General features: G+C 41.2%; 1 protein-coding gene across 1 annotated transcript in view; it reads right to left on the minus strand.

The window, feature by feature from the left end:
* Window positions 1–15870, minus strand: part of ITPR2 (inositol 1,4,5-trisphosphate receptor type 2) — a 296427-nt gene that overhangs the window by 152167 nt on the left and 128390 nt on the right. The window contains exons 3-8 of the mRNA XM_013003968.2: window positions 12210–12325; window positions 10504–10590; window positions 7560–7718; window positions 3484–3582; window positions 3113–3196; window positions 2709–2855 (exon numbers count right to left, since the gene is read on the minus strand). Coding sequence (XP_012859422.2) covers window positions 2709–2855; window positions 3113–3196; window positions 3484–3582; window positions 7560–7718; window positions 10504–10590; window positions 12210–12325 — 692 coding nt within the window. The remainder of the gene's footprint in view (window positions 1–2708; window positions 2856–3112; window positions 3197–3483; window positions 3583–7559; window positions 7719–10503; window positions 10591–12209; window positions 12326–15870) is intronic.

Genomic DNA, 15870 nt, shown 5'->3' on the forward strand with positions numbered 1-15870 from the left:
ATAACTGCCAGCCCAGAGTGGCTCCTCCTTCAGTAGTATGGGGACCTATAACCCTGGCAGTCATATGGAAAACAAATTCCCTACCTGAAATACCTCCTGGCTTGAAACCCCTGAATGATTTCTATTTCCTGACCCAAACCTGACTGATAAAGCCCTTCAATCGCCTTCAGAAGGAAACCAACAGAAATATAAATCAGTAATACTTCAGTGTATAAGCACACAAAGAAGTGTTTGCCTTAAGTTATATGAAAATGAGTGAAGAGAGAGTCACTATGGAGAGGGAAGCTTAGATGGATGAAAGGTATTTACTGTCTGCATTCTGTTAGAATATTTCCATCTACACATGAAGTCAGAAAGGGGTTTAGCACAGCGGCACCCTTACAGCAAAAGCTATAAAACTGATGGCAAATAATAAGAAAGAAGATGTAACAATTCTTTTAACAGACTTAGACCACGCATGAAATAGGGCAGAGACATATGAAAGGCGGAGAACACACTGTATTTCCTTAATAATGTTGCAAAATATTACTTCATATCATACATATTTTACAATTTGTGGAGCACAGTGATAAACATATGATGCAAAAAAATATATTTTAATCCTCTATCTGTTTTGGTTAATTGCTGCTTTTTAGTCTTAAGCTCATAACTTCTCTATCGCTTCTCTCATTATTGAAGCACTGAGTATTCAAGGCTGAAGGTAGGTCTCAAAATGTAGTGGGTTCAGGACAGAAGACATGTTCTGTGTACTGGTTCATCTCTATGTTAAATCATGTCATAACATGGACAGTTATTCCGATGTTACACTTATCAACGGTGTCACTGGGCATTACAAATGGCAAAAATCTTCACTATTAATGAAAAGATTAGGGGCCTGAATCCACCGAGAGCTACCTCTGGAGTGAGACCTGGTGGTCTACCTCTGAAAGACCAAAGCCACTCGAAACCCCTGGAGAGCACGGTTCTGCTACCGTACACGCGTACCGTACACCACGCCTCAGAATCAACACAACAGTAACTTGTTGTTGTCGTTTGCTTTAGAGTCCTGAGTCAGGCTCACTCATTGGCTACATATCAAACTTCCTCATTTGGTTTCTGTTTCAAAAGCATGTAATTTGCCTTGTTATCCCTACTTCAATGATGATTACTTCCCTCTCTCATATGATTAATTACATACAGCTACGTATGCTCTGTTATTGCTTCTGATAACACTAACGCCACTGAGGGATCACCTTTACCTTCTGCTCTTTCATATTGTGGACTTCTTGTCCAGAATGTCTTCGGACCCTCTTCTACGCCTTGCAAATTCAAAGGTATCCAGTAAAGATAGCTTTAAATACTGGCTCATCTAGTCATTTATGTGTTGAAATAGATGTAAGATATTTTGTCCACCTCTCCTTTATATTAGAATGCTGGCATTAAAATAAGCAATTTTTATCATAAAAGTATAAATTTTATCATAGGGTATTATACAGTGTCACACACTATGTGTTGTAAAAGGTAAGTAAATTATGTACCAGGATTGAGAATCACTCCTCTTAGGCCTGGTTAGCCATCAAATCAAAATGGAATTTTAAGGTGTTAGCTTATTCATAGCTGATGTTGCACACCTGAACTCCCCTGGCATTAAAAACTCCTTAAAGAAAAGTCTATATCTTATATTTTCTTAATAACTGTACCATATGAACATGTTTAAAAATGCGTTTTCTAAGTAGAGGATGCATCAATTCTTAATTATGCGTCTATCCTGACTGCAATGGAAATGGCACCCTTAGAGGGATTGTGTTCTCTCTCTCCACTGAATGTGGAGCTCTGATAACTGTCTTTACTTAAAATAAGTCACCCGACTCAATCGTAGCTACAATGCCACTTGGAGTACATACATGGCCTTTATTCTGATCAGTCTTGACATTTCACAATGGATTTTTACAGGGAAAACCATGTATGTGCCCTTATTAAACTACAGCTGTTCACATCCTAAAGAAAACTATAATGCACACAAAAACAGGTATAAATTCTATCGATATGTCAAAATACACATGATGTTATCCTATACATAGAGAAGGGCATGCTGATCGGTGAAGTGGAGGGGCAGCCAAAAGAGAGGAAAGCCCTGGATGCAATGGAGGGACACCGTGGCGGCAACAGTGGGCTCCTGCAAGAGAGCATGTGTGAGGCGGCGCCACACCGGAGCGGGAAGATGTTACATGCTGTTCCACCTGAGGCTGCTGTGAGTTGCAAATACTTGACAGCACCTTATAGCGACACATGGAGATAGACTTGTGCATGTGCACCCACACAGAGAGAGAGAATCACACACAGAAGAAATATTTAAAGTCTGTAGAAAACTTGAAGTAAACGGTAATGGAATTGTTCCTAGAATTTTTAAAGTCCCCATATATACATATAAATATATTACACGTGTGTGTGTGTGTGTGTGTGTGTGTGTGTGTGTGTGTGTAAAGAGAGAGAGTAGGTGGGGTGGGGGGAGACAGAGAGGAGAGGTTAAAAAAGTAGTATCCTTTCAAATTGTTTGCTGAAATGAAGGAGTGCAAATTGAATCAAAAATTAGGTTTTATTTTATGAGTCTATCGTGAATGAGATCTATATATCAATAAGACTGTATCAACCAGTCTAGTAATTTCCACTTTTCCCCTAAATATTTATTAAAAATATTTCCCTAAGTATTTATTAAAATATGTACATACCTCTATTTCCCATAGTGCTTTAGAACTAGTAGCAGAAGTGGCTGACTGACGCAAGGTTGTACGAAGGAAAATGTGCTGTTTTTTCTCATATTCATCACAAGTCAGAAACTTCTCTTGCTCTGCATGAAACAATCTAACAACATCGCCCTGGAAAAACAAGTGGAAAATGCTGCATTACCCCAAAAATAATTATGGACATAGAGGCATCAGAAACAGGTACCCCCATCTGCTAGCTACTTAATGATTGTCATGCATTTCATAGCAAAACACTCAGTGCGTTTTTAAAGGTTTTAGCAAAAGTTCTAAATTATGAAACAGCAATGATTACATGAGCTTTGCACCTACGAGTTCAGCAAAACTACCTTCAATTTTTTCAGCAAAAATTCCAAGTAGAGCACACTTACTCCTTTTAACACATCCTCTCGATAGGAACTAAATTTCATGAATAAGGTGATTTTCCAGCTAGTGTTACAATTAACAGCATTCACCTATTAATGAAGAAATATGAGTTATAAGACCATACATTGCATTCCATGCTAGCAATTATTACTTTCAAATAGTAAAAGAAGAACAAGAAACAACTTGAGACAATCACAAAGACGTGACTTTCATATAAAAATCTTCAAGGGCCTATTAGAAAAGAACAATAGCTAATCATTCACTGCATGTATTTTGATTAATTAGCACAACTGGGATCATGTTCATGAGTATGAATAACTTTGTTTTCTCTTGCAGGAGAAAGTCCACAAATCTGTCCTCGTCCGCTTGAAAATACCTCTTTGCATCCTGGGTTATCAAGGAGCTCGATGTTGCTGGCATGTAGCGGTTGGCCTGCGTTCACTGGCATCAGAACAACTTTATCTCCCACAACAATCTAGGAATGACAAACAATTGGCAGTTGAGGTGTTACATGGACCTTGGATGCTAGATTTGAAGCTAAAAATAACTAATCAGAAGTCCTTGTTAGTGCCCTGACGCCTGGCCCATTTGTCCTTCCTACACATTCCAGTTCAATTCTGTCTCTGCAGTGGAGTGTCTTCCGATGAATGATCATATAATCATGCCTCATTATGCTTATTGATATAGGCTCATAAAGCTAGTGTAGATCTTTTTCTTGGTAGACTTCCATTGCCCCTCCACACAAAATCCAAAGCCATGAATACAGCAAATAGAAAGAATGCATATCTATCTCTATCTCTCTCTCTCTCTCTTACACACACAAACACACAGTCTACCAAAATAGTGGAATCCAAGTGCACATAAAAAATATTTTATATTTATATTCTTACCAGATCCGGTAAATTTGATTTTCCCTATAATTTCAGATATTTTATATAACATTCTAATGTCATCTGGATTGTTGAAATATGTTTATTATTTAGACTTTGGATATCTGATAGCTGCTTATTTTAAACACCCCACAATAGCATTACTCCTTACACCTGGTCTCCACTGTTGAGCCAAAACTCCCATCTGCTATAGGAAGAATGACGGAAAGAAGTACGCCCACGGTGATTGAGTTCATACATGTTATCTTAAGAAGGTCCATTCTTATCTTCAAGTGTTTTTATTCATAGATCAAATGATAGGAACATAAAATCATGCTTTCTAAATGATAGTAGTGAGCAGTTTAATCCTCTAGTTACTAGCATTACTCATGTGGCCAGATCTCACCAGAAGATGCACTCCTGATCGAACCTAGTCTCCTCAGTTCACACATGAAAATGAATCTGCGCATGAGCACCTATCCTCCTCTTGCAGGGCTCTAAGCACGGTGAAAAGAACTTTCAGAACCAAAACTTCGGGCTCCAGTCCGACTCCCCTGTAAATTCAAGGCATGCAGCTTTCAAAATTGCAAGAGCTACTTGCTATCTGAAGAAGCCCTTCCCCTGGGAGTTAAAATGGCCTCTCGATCATCACAATAATTAAAATGATACCTGATCTCATCTCACTTTTAAATCTGCCATCAAGGTAAATAACGAATGTCTTTTTAAATCAAGATTGAAGATGAAAAATTAAATAATCATGGGAAGATAAATGGATATGAAATATTTACATATGTGGCTCAAGACTGGCCCAGCAACTTTTTAACTATTGAACAACAAGCAAAGTCTTGCTGTACAACCAAAAGTTGAGAATGCATAAATCGATTTTTGTCCACAACTATCCATGCCCCATAGGCCTGAAAACAGTTCACATAAGTGCTTCTGAAATGTGAAGGACCATTGATTTCTGGGCGTAGGAGCATCTTTTTCCCAAGGCTATATCATCAGCTTCATTCTTGCCCTTCATCTAGACCATAAAAGATCTTTTTGGAAAAGTACAACCTAAATCATAATTTAACTAATCGCTAAATCTCTCAATATAATTGTAAAAGTTATCTGCACATTTCAATGTTCTCTTTTTACTTTAATATGAGATCTCTTGAAAGGAAAATCAATAGAAAGTGAATCCCTTGTTACAAACCATCTGTATTTCCCCATGTGTTCAACAAAACCCAATGTATTTTAGGAAAATACCACCTCGTCCTAGGACAGGAAGTGAGCATTACAACACAACTATATACATGGCAAGTACGGGGTTGTGGGTGTGTCTGCGCTTTCACAGCACACTTAATCGCATACAAAAGCCACACAGGGGTGAAGTAGAAGAAGGAGCTATTTCAGCACAAAGCACAGTGGAAGGTTGTTTCAGTCATGCTTCACCGGGCACATCTATGTTAGGAGGACTTCTATATTGCACTTGAACAAGCATGGCGTTCACTGTGACCAAGAAGAAGTGTTGGAGTGTGCTTCTCCTTTTACCTAATGATGCGAAATAGTTCATTACATTCAACTCTCTGTGACGCTGTAAAGGCATTTGGAAGCATAGAAGAGAAACAAATTGGAAAAAATCCTAACATCCACAGCTAATCTAAAAGCCCCAATACATCCCATCAGTGAATGGTCTTCCTCCAGAACAGGGCTCAGGTTGTGTTTGTTCTGGATGTTTGATTTTATTGGCCGCCTACAGACAGGATCATTCCGGTGAGGAGTCAGGGAGGGGTACAGGCACCGCGAGAAAGAGCATCCAGGGATATAGGTTATTCACAAGCTACATCATCAGTCTCTAAATAATTGAGAGTTGATTGCAATTAACTAGCTACCAAAATAAAAAAAGATATCATGCTCATGGCACACATCACTGAATGCCAAAAAGGATGCTTTGTGGCTGTTGTTGTTTTAAGAAATCCAACACAAATTTAAAGTGCATTGCATTCCTGCATGCCATGCTTCCGCCAAACCTTACCTAAGGAGGGTATCACCAGTTAATTTATTAACCAAATTAAACCAAGAAGCTTGCATCCTGTGGCATTGAATTTGGACTTCAAAATTCACTGGAAAAATAAGTTCACTATAAAAAAAGACTTTTCTAAGACAAGAAATAATATCTTAAACAGCATATTGCAACTGAAGTATTGAGAAAAATCCCCATCAGAATAATTACACTTTTATATTGCTTTCCATTTTTGTTGATACAAAAGAAACTCAACTATTATTCCAGACCACCTGACCCAAAATTTTTAAGGTGGCCTATTTAGGAAAATTATTAAGTATTCAACTGCCATCCTGCATTTGCTGAGCATCTCTCCTATGCTAGGGATTGTCAAGAATTACTTGATAGCATGCAAAAATATTAAATTATTGATTGGGCTGAATCTTTACACATAATTTCTCCCATTATCATCTACTCTGTAAAGTAGCAGAAAGTATTTCAACTACTAAAACTTGCATGACACATAGTACACACAACAACTTTTAAACTGTCATCAACATCAATTGATGGGCAGACACAAACTTCTCATGGCAGTGCTATCAGGTAAGTGTCAAACTGCTGAACACAAGGTCAGGGGTTCAAACCCGCCTAAACCTCCCATCATGTGGCTATCAGCTCCTGTAAAAATCTACAGCCTTGGAAATCTGATATAGGGTCACCATGAGCCAGAATGGCCTTCAGGATCGTGGCTTTGGATTTGGGATTTTCATATGGTACGCATCCAGTAAGATTGTAGTAAGTAGCTGACTATACAGTTATTAACATAGTAGCATAGTTCACTGATCTGTTAGTTCAAGGAGGCAGATACATATTCATAAGCATAACTCTCCTTACAGCTACTCTTTGTCTTCTTAAGCAAGGAAGAAAACTCTGCTTCTCTTAAAAGCCTTAGTTGAGTTTTTCCTAACTTCTTTCACAGGTCAGAGGTGGTACAAAGGCTTTGTGTTCCAATACTGACCCAAGGATTAGTGGTTCAAACTCACCCAGCGGTGGCACAAGAGACAAGACATGGTGATCCACTGGGTTAGGTTTTTGTTTGCTTGTTGTCATTGAAAACCAACTAGTTAACCCCAACTCATGGTGATCCCTTGAGTTACCGAGCAAAACTGCTCTATAAGGTGTTCTTGATTGTAATGTTCACAGAACCCATCTCTGGGTGGGTTCAAACCACTAACCCATGCGTTACTCAGGGCCAGCTTACCATCAAGATTTCAGCCAAGACCAACCCCGTGGAGCTGCTCTGCTCTGTGGCAAGCGAGGTCCCCGGGAATCAGAATTAACTCAGACAACTAACAAGTTTTTTCCATGTAAATTTTGGTGGCAGCATAATCTTAAAATTAATCTGAACATTGTCCTTTTATGACTTCTGAACGTAGTTGCATGATAAATAAATGTTTTTAACCTACGGCTATAATTAACTTACAAATAACATCTTGCCAAATGAAAGATGCAATTCTTTTCTTTGTACTTTCTGGAGTCTCCCATGGATAAAGAACAGTTTTCTTTGGGAGCCCACTTTTTCTCTCTTCTACTTACATTGTCGCCCTCACTTCTCAGCTTCCAGAAGGGATGAACATAAAACCAAGACCCTTCATTGCCCGCAGCATCCAAGGACACTCGCATGGCGTTCTTCTCCAGTAGAGCGGGCAATCTCTTGTTGACGGTCAGATATTTGTTGCTTTTTATATGCAGCAGCTGTAGGGGAAAGACGTGAATGACCACTTGTTTTCCTTTATCTCCTCTGTTAATGACATTGATGTGTTGACGCACACATTCTTAGGCCCCCACCACCACCACCCCACCCCCCACACCTCCCCCACCTCCCACCCCGCACAACAAGACTTGAAGGGAAGATCAACCAAGGGGCTTTCTTCATACTCCCCACTCACCAGCTTTCTGAGTTGTTTATCTTGTCCTCTCTTTCGTTTACCCCTCAACCTGCACCCCCAACTCCTCTTCCCCAGAAAGGGGCCACATGAGGGAGACAAACAAGGGACACTTCTGAATGAGGTTCATCTACTGATAAATGATAGAAGAGTGGCAGCCTTTCCAAAGAAAACCAGCAGTTGTCCCCTGAAACTACTATTCTCAGTCCCGGCTCAGCCCCAAACCCAGAATCAACTAAAGAACAGAGACACCGGGTGGTGTTCCAGCTGAGTGGGTCATATCAACGATGCCCACCTGCGTGCATGCCCACGCTCTGCCTCCATGAGGAGGCCAGCTGGCTTTCATTTCCAAAGTCAATCCTACAACGGCTCAGCAAGTTCACCAGAGAGTGCCCCCAGAGGCCATGTTTCTCAGCGTGTTTGCAGGCCAGGGCACAAGCCTTTCCCAAAGTGCTGGTTTGGTTGCCTTTCCCAGTTACAGTTGAATCCATTCTGCTCAGGGCAACCCAATATGTAGCAGAATGGACCTGCGTTCCACAGAACTTTCCATCGAGGGCGGGGGTGCCTGGCTGTTTTGCTTTGGCCCTGGCTCATCAGGCCTTTCCTCCCAGGTATCCGCAGGTGGACTCAAACTGCAAAACATTCCAATTGCAGCTGTGTATATTAACCATTTGGCGACTTCGTCTCCAAAACTATAGGAAGTAAATACACTGCTGAAAACTTTGGGCTCAACTGAGTAAGGAAAAGCAAAACAAGAAATCCTCTTGTCTATTTTTACAATCACGTGAAAAAGAAAGACCTTTTAAAACCCAAAATACAAAAAGAAATTTAGCTCACAATGAGACAGTTCTTTAATTGAAAAAAATTCCCCATCTTTGAAACAGTTCCGTGTCATACCCTTGATCATCATTTTAGCAGAGACTCAAGAGAACTCTCAGGGTCTGACCCTGTCCTCTGGCATGACTCAGCCCCTTCCAGACCACACAGGCACCCATTCTTCAGGCGCATGAGGAGCATAAGCCCCAATTGCTGCTACGTAATACCTAACCAAACTTTGGCGAGAGAAACAATCTTCATGGGGTATTGCCCAAAGGACAGAGCCTTTGTGACACAGTGGTTAAAGGGCTCAGATGCTAACCTAAAGGTCAGTGGTTCAAACCCACCAGCCTCTCCTTGGAGAAAGATCTAGGGACCTGCCTTTTTTTAAATTACAGCTTGGGAAACCCTCTGGGACAGTTCTACATTGTCTGACGAGGTCACACTGGCTGTAAGCTTGGTTTGGTTTAGTTTAGTCCAGTGGTTCTCAACCTTCCTAATGCCATGACCTTTCATACAATTCCTCATGTTGTGGTGACCCCCAACCATAAAATTATTCTCGTTGCTCCTTCATAATTGCAATTTTGCTACTGTTATGAATCGGGTGGCCCCTGTGAAAGGGTCCTTCGACCCTAAAGGGGTCGTGACCCACAGGTTGAGAACCGCTGGTTTAGTCCAAGGAACATGTAGCCCAAAACCAGGGAGCGGGTTCTGTATTATCTGTCATCACTAAATCATATGTCCAGGGGGCTGCAAACCCTGGCACTCTCCTCTTGCCCCATTAGAGAACTGCTTCAACTGTCCTGGCCTTTTCCCAATGGCCAATGACAAAACATCAAGAACTATATTTTCAAAAGCACTCTATGAAAAGCCTCAGTGTAGTAGGTACCGTCAGGAAGCTGCTGGGGCTATTGCTCACCACATTCAGCAGTTCCTCTTCTATACTGTTGAAGGAGAAACACTTCTCTGGCCTTATTCCTGGTAACAGTGGTGCTTCTGGGCCTCTGACCTGGTACCATGTTAAGGACTTTGTGTGAGAATGTGGTAGCATGTTATCTTTTCCTTATGGTGAAGGGTCAACAAAAAGACATCCAACACGGGCGTGGAACTTTGCAGCATGGACTGTAGAAACATGCCCCACCTCTGAACTCGCCTGATGCAGCCAACCAGCATCGTGTCTTGGGCTGAGCTGCCTTCTATACTAGCTTCCTTTTTATTTTGTTACGTTGTGTGTATTTTTAAAGATATCTGACATTCTTTTGGGAACAAGGTGGGGCATTTATTAACACACAAGCACAGAAAAAGCCAAAATCATCAAATGAAGCAGAAGAAAGGAATGCAGATTAGATAAATCAGAGTATGCATATTGAAACTGCAATAACAACCCAAGGATAATTTCCACCTAAAAGTGCCATTTGAAACTTCCCTCTCTTTATAACACAGAAGGGTAAAGTTTCATGTTAGTTATAAATTAGTCCCATTTAATCAAAAAGGGCTATTTTACCACTATCCTTTAGAAGTTATGTTTCCTCATCCTTTGTTATTCAAATGTAACAATAATGTCTAATTTTTAACACATCCAGTTAAATTCTTTCGATAGACCAAATAGACTTGTGCCAAATATGTAAAAAGATATGCTTGACACCAACAGTAATTCCCACCAAATAGCAAACTGTTCTCCCTGAAGATTTCAACACAATTTAGCATTCAAACCAAATACAAATAACCCAAAAGTCATGCACTTTTCTTAGGAGATCATAAATGCTTTAGAGACTTACTTGTATAACATTACTGTACTTTACAATTTCTCCCAACAGTTTCTTATTCTCTGATTCATTCTGTTTTTGTTCCAGTTCTGCAGCATGCTAGAAAAATGATTATTAAGCAGTCAGTGTGGAAACATGGTACACCGAGGTCAATCATTAACAAGGATATAAGTACATTATTAAACACCTATGTCTCTCCAGCTCTGTTCGAGGGACAAAGAATGAGACCATGAAAAAATAGATGGGCTATTTTATTTAGGATGCTTTGGCGGGTGGAACAGAGAGTAGATGCTTAAAACAAATTATTATAACAGTGTGATTATTAATTCACGTTAATGCTGAAAGGCAACTCAGCATTGCATCCTAGGCCACTCGCATGCTTGACATTTAAGAAATGCACTAAACCCTTTGGTTCATAGAAGATCACTGTAAGAAGAAACGTGGCTAGAAAAGCCAACCAGGATGATAAGTAAATTTCAACGTCTCAAAATACAGGTTCAATTCTGGAAAAAAAACAGGAATTTTAATAACATAAAATTTAGTGCTATCCGTCTGGAGTCTTAAAAGCTTGAAGGTAAACAAGCAGCCATCTAGCTCAGAAGCAACAAAGCCCACATGGAAGAAGCACACCAGCCTGTGTGCTCATGAGGTGTCAAAGGGATCAGGGATCAGGCATCAAAGAACAAAAAATCATACCATTGTGAAGAATGGGAGTGCGGAGTTGAGTCCCAAAGCCCATCTGTAGGCAACTGGACATCCCTTACAGAAGGGTCACGGAAAGGAGAAGAGTCAGTCAGGGTGCAGTGTAGCAACAATGAAATATACACCTTTCCTCTAGTTCTTAAATGTTTCCTCCACCCCGCCTACCCCCCTCACACACACACACACTATCCTGATCCCAATTCTACCTTACAAATCTGGCTAAGCCACAGGATATACACTGGTACAGATAGGAACTGGAAACACAGGGAATCCAGAGCGGATGACCAGTGGTGAGAGTAGCGATACTGGGAGGGTGGAGGGAAGGTGGGGTAGAAAGAGGGAGCCGATTATAAGGATTTACATATAACCTCCTCCCTGGGGGATGGACAACAGAAAAGTGGGTGAAGGGAGACATCGGACAGTATAAGATATGACAAAATAATAACGTACACATTATCAAGGGTACACGAGGGAGAAAGGAGCAGAGAGGAAGGGAAAAAAATGAGGAGCTGATACCAAGGGCTCAAGTGGAATGATGAGGGCAACAAATGTGCTTGACATACAATGGATGGATGTTTGGATTATGATAAGAGTTGTATGAGCCCTCAATAAAATGATTACAAAAAAAAGTTTTGGCACTATCAAATTTATACTCAGCCAAAACAGGAACATTTTCTTCCTTCTATAGTTTTTCAGGGTGAAAAAGCAATAGAGCACTAGGTCCGGCAAAATATGACCATATGTGCCGTTCCAACAGTTTCAGAATAAGTTTCACTTTGATGTAAAGATTTGACTACACCTGGCACATCCACAAAAATTAGCAAGAATGTGTCACACACACGCCAGGGGGGAAAATGGTCACACCCTATACCTTCAGCCTGTCATCCACTTTCAATGTGTTGGCACATCTAGTCCAACTCCGTGTGTTAGGTAAAACTCAAAGTTAGAAAGCTGCAAGATCATTATTGCTCTTCTCAGTCCAGCCTCGCCCAGGTAGATGAATGCCCTGCCCTCACCTGCAACTTCTTCAGCAAGGCTGCTTCTGTGTGGTTCCCTTGTTTGGCCTGCTTGGCTTTCCAGTATTGCTTCTGGGCCGAATACCGGTTCATAGGGCACACCTTGAAAAGGCAGTCTACGACAAAGCAACCAAACAAAAACACTGTAACCAAGGCCACCAGCATCTTTAGATCTCTCCGCAGCCTCGTAGTTTACAAGCTCTTGAAACTCGAGACGCTAAAGAACATTGCAAGATCATCCCCTCCATCCCCCAGCCCATTCTTGAGTTCCCACAATCACATCTTCTCAAGTAAGTTTTCAGATGCAGCTAAAAGAAACACCCTCCATGGGTTGGGGTGAACTGAAGAAGAGTATAACCAGTGGAGTGCATAAAAAAAATAATCAAGTCAGTATAACCACGGCAATTAAATACCTCTTAATTATAGCTAAGGGGCCCTGGTGGCATAGCGGTTAAAGCACTGGGCTGCGATCCACAAAGTCTGCAGTTTGAAACCATCAGCCACTCCATGGGAGAAAGGCGGGGCTTTCTACTCCCATAAAGAGTTACCGCCTCAGACACCCACAGGGACAGTTGTACTTTGCCCTATAGGGTCACCATGCATCGGAAGAGGCTCAAAGGCTGTGGGTGGGTGTGAGTGTCCTGGGATCGAGATGATAGTGACCAAGGTGTACCTGGGTCCCCACTGCTGAGCACAGTGCTGGGGACTGGATAAGGGGCAGGTAGGAGGATTTCTACTCACCTTTCATATAGTTTTACAAAAAATAAAAAAGCAAACAATTTTAAAACAAACTCACTACTTCTGTACACGTCTAAATACATTTTTAGAAGTAGGTAGAATTGTGAATTTCTGATGCAGGACCTTTTTATAAACAGGTTAAAATAGAATCATCCAGATGTCTCTGTTGGGTTTTTGTTGGGTTTTGTTTTCTTTCCCCTGCTTTTTTCTTATGTTATATTACTAATGTTATATATATATAGACCCTCACTTTACTACAGTGATAAAATGATTTATCTTGGCAAAAAAGGAGAAAGAAACTGTACCGAATGAGATAAATGACCTTCACTGCTGCAGGTGGCCTTACACAACTGTTACTTATTTGTGATATGTCATTTCGATAGCCAAAGTGATGCAGAAAGTACAACCAATCACTATGGCCATCACAGCTACACGTTCTCAAAGATATCACTTCCAGGCTGTGCACACGCAGGTCCAATACATGTGGAAACCTGACAGGCAGTGTGGTGTAATGGAAAAGCAAAACAACAAGATGGAAGTCATCCACGTGCTAATAACTTTATATGCTTAGGTCAATTCTGAATATTCTGTGACTAAAGAATAGTAATATAAATAATCCAAACATTATTTTCATTTTTGCACACACACCAAAAAATACATTGACTGAGTTTATTATTTTAAAAATGTGCCTTAGTTAGGTTTTAAAATTTTAAATCACTCTAATTTCTCAAATAAGTACCAGAAAAATAAAATTCACTAAATTCAAACATCCAATTTGGTCACATTCTTTACTACATTACCTTGCATATTCAAGTTCTATTTTTCTCTGTAACATTAATTATCAAATTAAGTGTTATGCTTAATCTTTTTCCAATCTGTTCCTTGTGGTTTGAATGGCAGAAATTATTAGAGAATGACTGTAATTTTCTTAACAAATTTATAAAACAGAAGAAATGTTGGGGTTCTATAGCTTATAGTTAATAGCACAAATTCTATTGATCTCTCTCTCACACACACACCCTATAGAAAATAGATGATTAAATTCTGGTATAATCCACTGATAGGAATAAATGACATTCTATTGGTAGCTGAAACAGACAACTTCCAATTGCTACACATAGGCTGAGAGACCGTGTAACTATTAGAAGATTGATAACTACCACTAGTCATGTGCATGTGGTAATCAAAGACATAGATGTAAACACCGTGCTCCGCGGCAGCATACTGTATATATCCAAGAGATTATTTCAGGAGCCTGCTGCTGATGTGGTTACATGCTGGGCTGTTAATCACAAGGTTGGCAGTTTGAAACCATCTATCAGCTCCTCAGGAGAAAGACGGAGTTCTGCTTTCATAAAGAGTCACAGTATCAGAAACTCAGGGGGGTAGTTCTACCTTGTCCTGTAACGTTGCTAGGGGTCGGCATCGACTCAATGGCAATGAGAGAGATCGTTTTATATATAAGAGGAGGCGTCAAAAAATGTGTGGGAATAAAATGGAATTGGAGAGATAATGGACTTTTTCCATGAACCTTTTGAAGCTCCCTAGTACCAGCAACTACAAAGAAAAGCATACAAACTATTAAAAAATCCTATTTTGGCAGCTCTTATAACATTGCATACATCTTTTTAAAGCACAAATAGGTTGTTGACAGATGTCACTACAAAAGGTGCTGGCAGTTCAGTAGGGGAGCACACCTTTGGCCATCCCTTCTCAGGCAAGTGGCTAGATCCGCCTTGTTTCATGTCCACGTAGAACTGGCTCTATGTAATCTTTAGTCGATGCGCCTGTCTACATTTATGTAATGAAAACCAAAGGGGAAACGTGTGTTCCTCTGCATGACTACAAAGTCCTAGGAAAGCCCATTCCCTGAGTGAAGTAGAAGCGCAGGCTTCCTGGGTGAAGAAAGGACTGATTTCTGAGTGCTAGACCTCCCCTATCAAAGACATCACTAGCTAGCGAGCAGAATGGGTGTCCCCAGGCCAACCCTCTTCACCGTGACTGAGATCCAAACACTCAGCCGACCCATGTCTACAGGAGCCCCCTCCCCGGCCCAGATCATGTGCTGCTGGGTACCAGACAGACGCTGTCGTCAGAGAGCTCATGGTCTAAGGATGAGAGGGACGCACTTTGACTTTAAATTTGACACTGGAGTTTGGGGAAGGTGCTTTGCGGCACCTTCAGCTTCACCAGGTCTGGAGAAGCTTCCCGAACAAGAAAACACGCGGCAATATGTGAAGAGTCAATACTAATTCAGCCCTTGGGCATGGGGGTTCACTGTTCGGAGAAGAGGGGCATTTGAAACTGCGTGAGCAACTGGTGGAAAGGCAGAAAAGAAGGCTAAGGGGTCAGTCACCGCTCAAGACAATTGCCCATGGGGTGAGATGAAAATGGAGGGTTTCCCTGACACTGGGGCTAAGGCATTTGGACATTTATCCCATGGAAAATGTCCAAGGATTAGAGTCTTCAGCTCTTACACCATGTGAAAGATGACCTGGGCAAGGGCAGAGGATCTACTCTGCTTCACGACAGATGGCGCCGACCCAAACGGGACCTGTACAGTAGAGATAGGGACTAGCCATGCAATGAAGAGACACGGCAGAGCTCACAGGCTCGTCCCCTTAGAGGCTGAGGAGCGACAGGGAAAGTGTGCCTGCCCCCAAGGAGCGCCAGGCCCTCCACTCTGTGCTTCGGAGGTACCAGCCCCGGGACAGCACACGCCCTTCTCATTTCCAGGTTTCGTTTTTATGCGCCATCCATTTCACATTAGAGCAAGTGTGGGAGCTGGTCTCCTACCACCATGGGATCAAAGGAGACAAGGAAGGGCACGCGCAGTGTTTTCCTGCAGAGACGCTTTTTTTTTTTTTTTTTTTTTTTTACTGGGCTTTAGCATTTATTTTATTTTTATTTTTTTTGCTGTTAC

Source organism: Echinops telfairi, unplaced genomic scaffold (genome assembly GCF_000313985.2).
Source record: "Echinops telfairi isolate 266 unplaced genomic scaffold, ASM31398v2 ScPeMD7_21;HRSCAF=78, whole genome shotgun sequence".
Lineage (NCBI taxonomy): Eukaryota > Metazoa > Chordata > Mammalia > Afrosoricida > Tenrecidae > Echinops > Echinops telfairi.